General features: G+C 52.9%; 1 protein-coding gene across 4 annotated transcripts in view; it reads left to right on the top strand.

The window, feature by feature from the left end:
* Nucleotides 1-247: 247 nt before the first annotated feature.
* LOC122557418 (phosphatidylinositol-3-phosphate phosphatase MTMR1) overlaps nt 248-6,000 on the top strand; it is a 96,216-nt gene continuing 90,463 nt past the window's right edge. For 2 of the 4 annotated variants that reach the window (XM_043705116.2, XM_043705117.2), the window contains exon 1: nt 250-473. In XM_043705116.2, coding sequence (XP_043561051.1) covers nt 379-473 — 95 coding nt within the window. In that variant the 5' untranslated portion in view covers nt 250-378. Of the gene's footprint in view, nt 474-6,000 lie in introns of all 4 variants that reach the window. The other 2 variants (XM_043705114.2, XM_043705118.2) reach the window with 2 other exon arrangements.

Raw genomic sequence — 6,000 nt, 5'->3', positions numbered from 1 at the left:
CCTGGTTACTGACAGACTCCTAGTTACTGAGAGGTTCTGGGTTACTAACAGACTCCTAGTTACTGACAAGCCCTAGTTACTGAGAGGTTCAGGATTACTGACAGTTTCCTGGTTACTGACAGACTCCTAGTTACTGAGAGGTTCTGGTTACTGACAGACTCCTAGTTACTGACAGGCCCTAGTTACTGAGAGGTTCAGGGTTACTGACAGTTTCCTGGTTACTAACAGCTCCCTAGTTACTGACAGCTCTGAGTTTACCCGCAGCGCTGGCTCCAGCTGAACTCTGACTCGGCGCCGCCTCAGGAACAGGAAGCTCCGGCCTCAGGCGGCTGTTGGGAGGATTTCCGAGGCCGATCCTGAAACAAAAGCCCGGCCGCCATGGACAGGCTCGGCACTTCCGACAGCCTGGCCGCCAAGAGGCCACCCCGCCTGGCTACCGGCTCCGGACAAACCAGCGCCGATTCACCGGAAAGGTAACGGAGGACAGGCCGGGGACTGGGCCCAGGCGGCGGGCTCTGCTCAGGGATCCGGGCACGGTGCGTGGATCCCGGACTGAGTCTGCATTGGGATCCGGGCATGGTGCATGGGGATCCCAGGCGCGGTGCATGGATCCCGGGGCTGGATCTGCTCAGGGAGCCCGGGCACGGTGCATGGATCCCGGGCTGGGTCTGCATTGGGATCCGGGCACGGTGCATGGATCCCGGGCTGGGTCTGCATTGGGATCCCGGGCTGGGTCTGCATTGGGATCCGGGCACAGTGCATGGATCCCGGCGTGTGTCTGCATGGGAATCCCGGGCGCGGTGCATGGATCTCGGGCTGGGTCTGCATTGGGATCCCGGCGTCTGTCTGCATTTGAATCCCGGGCACGGTGCATGGATCCCGGGGCTGGATCTGCTCAGGGAGCACGGGCGCGGTGCATGGATGCCGGCATCTGTCAGCATGGGAATCCCGGGCGCGGTGCATGGATCTCGGGCTGGGTCTGCATTGGGATCCCGGCGTCTGTCTGCATTTGAATCCCGGGCACGGTGCATGGATCTGCTCAGGGAGCACGGGCGCGGTGCATGGATGCCGGCGTCTGTCAGCATGGGAATCCCGGGCACGGTGCATGGATCCCGGGGCTGGATCTGCTCAGGGAGCCCGGGCGCGGTGCATGGATCCCGGCGTCTGTCTGCATTGGGATCCGGGCACGGTGCATGGATCCCGGGCTGAGTCTGCATTGGGATCCCAGGCACGGTGCATGGATCCCGGGGCTGGATCTGCGCAGGGAGCCCCGGCGCGGTGCATGGATCCCGGGCTAGGTCTGCACTGGGATCCGGGCACGGTGCATGGACCCCGGGCTAGGTCTGCATTGGGATCCGGGCACGGTGCATGGATCCCGGGACTGAAACTGCTCAGGGAGCCCGGGCATGATGCATGGATCCCGGAGCCTGTCTGCACTGGGATCCGAGCACGGTGCATGGATCCTGGGCTGAGTCTGCACTGGGATCCGGGCACGGTGCATGGATCCCGGGCTGAGTCTGCATTTGGATCCGGGCACGGTGCATGGATCCCGGGCTAGGTCTGCATTGGGATCCAGGCACGGTGCATGGATCCCGGGCTGGGTCTGCATTGGGTTCTCGGGCACGGTGCATGGATCTCGGGCTGAGTCTGCATTGGGATCCGGGCACGGTGCATGGATCCCGGGCTGGGTCTGCATTGGGATCCCGGGCATGGTGCATGGATCCCGGGCTAGGTCTGCATTGGGATCCAGGCACGGTGCATGGATCCCGGGTTGGGTCTGCATTGGGATCCCGGGCACGGTGCATGGATCCCGGGCTGGGTCTGCATTGGGATCCGGGCACAGTGCATGGATCCCGGGCTGGGTCTGCAGTGGGATCCGGGCACGGTGCATGGATCCCGAACTGGGTCTGCACTTTCGGACATGAATCCCAAAGAAGAATGCAGAGAGGGTGCACATCAGCCCTGCGTGAAGGTGCAGACTGGGCAATGCGTTTTCAACAAATTTTCCCAAAATTTTCACGTTTAACCAGAGCGCTGCATTAATTGGATTTTAATATTTGCGCCTATCCAACTTATTACAAATGGTTTTCTTCCCTGAGTCTAATTATTTTCTTAACAGGCTAGTGTAAGAAATTGGTGAAGTTATGTTAAAAGTAGTGGACTCACAATGAGAGCGAGCTGACTGCAGTGTACTGGTCTTCACCATTTCTGCTCCTAAATTAGGAACAAGGGTAGGCCATTCAGCCCTTCCAGCCTGTTCTATCATTCAATGACTTCAGGGCTGACCTGCGACCTAACTCCATATATGTACCTTGGGCCCATAGCCCATAATACTGCTGCCTAACAAAATAATTATGTATTTTAGATTTTAAATCTAACATCTGACCCAGCATCCACTGCCATTCATGGAAGAGAGTTCCAAATACCTACCAACTTTTGTGTATCAAAGTGCATTAAAACATTTCTTCTGACCCTAATTCTCAGACTATGTCCCTAGTTCTGGAATGCCAAACCTGTGGAAATAGTTTATTTATGCACAAACATTGTTTTGTTTATTCAGTTTCCTTATCACATTGGCAGACTGGTTACTGTGATTAAAAACAATGACTGCAGATGCTGGAAACCAGATTCTGGATTAGTGGTGCTGGAAAAGCACAGCAGTTCAGACAGCATCCGAGAAGCAGCAAAATCGACGTTTTGGGCAAAAGCCCTTCATCAGGAATACAGGCAGAGTGCCTGAAGGGTGGAGAGATAAATGAGAGGAGGGTAGGGGTGGGGAGAAAGTAGCATAGAGTACAATAGGTGAGTGCGGGAGGGGATGAAGGTGATAGGTCAGACAGGAGGGTGGAGCGGATAGGTGGAAAGGAAGATTGGTAGGTAGGACAGGTCATGGGGACAGTGCTGAGCTGCAAGTTTGGAACTGGGGTGAGGTGGGGGAACAGAAAATGAGGAAACTGTTGAAATCCACATTGATGCCCTGGGGTTGAAATGTTCCGAGGCGGAAGATGAGGTGTTCTTCCTCCAGGCATCTGGTGGTGAGGGAACAGCGGTGAAGAAGGCCCAGGACTCCATGTCCTCTGCAGAGTGGGAGGGGGAGTTGAAATGTTGGTTCACAAGGCGGTGTGGTTGATTGGTGCGGGTGTCCCGGAGATGTTCCCTAAAGCGCTCTGCTAGGAGGAGTCCAGTCACCTCAATGTAGAGGAGACCGCATCGGGAGCAACGGATACAATAAATGATATTGGTGGATGTGCAGGTAAAACTTTGATGGATGTGGAAGGCTCCTTTAGGGCCTTGGATAGAGGTGAGGGAGGAGGTGTGGGCGCAGGTTTTGCAATTCCTGCGGTGGCAGGGAAAGGTGCCAGGATGGGAGAGTGGGTTGTAGGGAGGTGTGGCCATGACCAGGTAGTCACAGTGGGAACGGTCTTTGCGGAAGGCGGAAAGGGGTGGGGAGGGAAATATGTCCCTGGTGGTGGGGTCTGTTTTGAGGTGGCGTAAATATCGGCGGATGATTTGGTTTATGCGAAGGTTGGTAGGGTGGAAGGTGAGCACCGGGGCGTTCTGTCCTTGTTACGGTTGGAGGGATGGGGTCTGAGGGTGGAGGTGCGGGATGTGGACGAGATGCGTTGGAGGGCATCTTTAACCAAGTGGGAAGGAAAATTGCGGTCACTAAAGAAGGAGGCCATCTGGTGTGTTCTGTGGTGGAACTGGTCCTCCTGGGATCTGATACGGCAGAGGCGGATGAATTGGGAATGTGGGATAGCTTTTTTGCAGGAGGTAGGGTGGGAAGAGGTGTAATCCATGGGCACCCTTATGGGCCCCAGCAATGCCTGTCTCTTTGTTGACTACGTAGAACAGTCCATCTTCCATAGTTACACTGGCACCACTCCCCACCTCTTCCTCCGCTACATTGATGACTGCATTGGCGCCACCTCGTGCTCCCTCACCTCCATCCAAGGCCCTAAAGGAGCCTTCCACATCCATCAAAGTTTTACCTGCACATCCATCAATATCATTTATTGTATCCATTACTCCCGATGCGGTCTCCTCTACATTGGGGAGACTGGACGCCTCCTAGCAGAGCGCTTTAGGGAACATCTCTGGGACACCCACACCAATCAACCACACCGCCCTGTGGCCCAACATTTCAACTCCCCCTCCCACTCTGCCAAGGCCATGGAGGTCCTGGGCCTCCTTCACCGCCGCTCCCTCACCACCAGACGCCTGGAGGAAGAACACTTCATCTTCCGCCTCGGAACACTTCAACCCCAGGGTTTCAATGTGGACTTCAACAGTTTCCTCATTTCCCGTTCCCCCACCTCACCCCAGTTCCAAACTTGCAGCTCAGCACTGTCCCCATGACCTGTCCTACCTGCCTATCTTCTTTTCCACCTATCCGCTCCACCCTCTCCTCCCTGACCTATCACCTTCATCCCCTCCCCCACTCACCTATTGTACTCTATGCTACTTTCTCCTCACCCCCACCCTCCTCTCATTTATCTCTCCACCCTTCAGGCACTCTGCCTGTATTCCTGATGAAGGGCTTTTGCCCAAAACGTCGATTTTGCTGCTCCTCGGATGCTGCCTGAACTGCTGTGCTTTTCCAGCACCACTAATCCAGACTTGTTATTGCAATAAATGGTGGGGATTGGCCAAAGGTGGTAGATTTCAGCAGTGCCAACGCAGGGAGAGATAATAAATACTGACCTTGCTAGGGACACCCAGACCCCTTGTAAAAATTAAAAAAAATAGTTAGGCTGGTGAGTATGATTTGGGTGGTCATCTGGAACTCACATTGGAAACTGTCTCATTGTGTAGCTGAAGTCTCGTTCTCACGTTGCAGGTACCTACATTATGCAGTGTGGCAATATCATCTTGTACTAAGGGATAGATTGCAAACTGATCTAGGAATTCAAGACTGGACATCAGAGGTGCTGTGAGCCATTAGCAGCAGCAGAATTTCACTTACACACAGTCAGTGACCTCATGGCCCACCATATTCCCCACTCCACCATTACTCTCAATCCAGGGGATACACACCCTCTATCACTGACGCTCAGGAGCAACAGTGTGTACTATATACAAGATACACTGCAGAAATTCCACAAAGATCCTGAGACAGCTTCTTCCAAACCCACATACTTTCATCTAGAACAAGGATAGCAGATGCATGGACATGTCACCCCATTCAAGTTCCCCTCCAAGCCACTCTCCATCCTGACTTGGAACTGAATTTTGACAGTTCCCTTTGCTGTCAAAATCCTGGAATTCCCTCCCTAAGGCCATTGTGGGTCCACCTACAGCACATGGACTGCAGCAGTTCAAGAAGGCAACTTAGCACCACCATCTCAAGGGTAGCTAGGGATGGGCAATAAATGCTGACCCAGTCAGTGATGTCCACACCCCTCAAGAGAATACGAAGAATCTAAAATAGGTGGGAAAATAAGTTGGAATGAAGAAATAAGTTTACAAATGGATAGGGGAATGGTCCAAAATTTGGCAGATGCGCTTAATGTGGATAAATGTGAGGTTATCCATTTTGGTTGAAAAAATGAAAAAGCACTTTATTATCTAAATGGAGAGAAACTTCAAAATGAGGGAACTGAGTATCCTCATGCATGAGTCACAGAAAGCCAGTGTGCAGTTATAGCAGGTAATAAGGAATACAGATGGAGTTTGGTCTTATTGCTAAAAGAATGGAGTATTAAAGCAGGCGAGTATTGTTGTAATCGGACAAGGCAATCATGAGACCACTTCTGGAGTACAGCTTTACTCCCCCTTACTTGAGGAAGGATATGACTGTATTGGAGGCTGTTCATAAAAAGTTCACTGAATCAGTTCCCAAGATGAAAGGCGTGTTTTATGAAGAGAGATTGAGCAGTTTAGGCCGATGCTCTCTGGAGTTAGAAGTATGTGAGAAGTATATAAGATGTTAAAGGGGATTGAGAAAGTAGACTTAGAAAGGACGCTTCTTGTTGTAGGGCAACTGAGAATGGGGGGGGG

The sequence above is a fragment of the Chiloscyllium plagiosum genome, unplaced genomic scaffold (genome assembly GCF_037043375.1).
Source record: "Chiloscyllium plagiosum isolate Xiang-an unplaced genomic scaffold, Cpla_swu_hap1 HiC_scaffold_11, whole genome shotgun sequence".
NCBI lineage: Eukaryota > Metazoa > Chordata > Chondrichthyes > Orectolobiformes > Hemiscylliidae > Chiloscyllium > Chiloscyllium plagiosum.
Note: the sequence above shows the minus strand (reverse complement) of the source record. Positions and strands in the feature narration are given on the sequence as shown.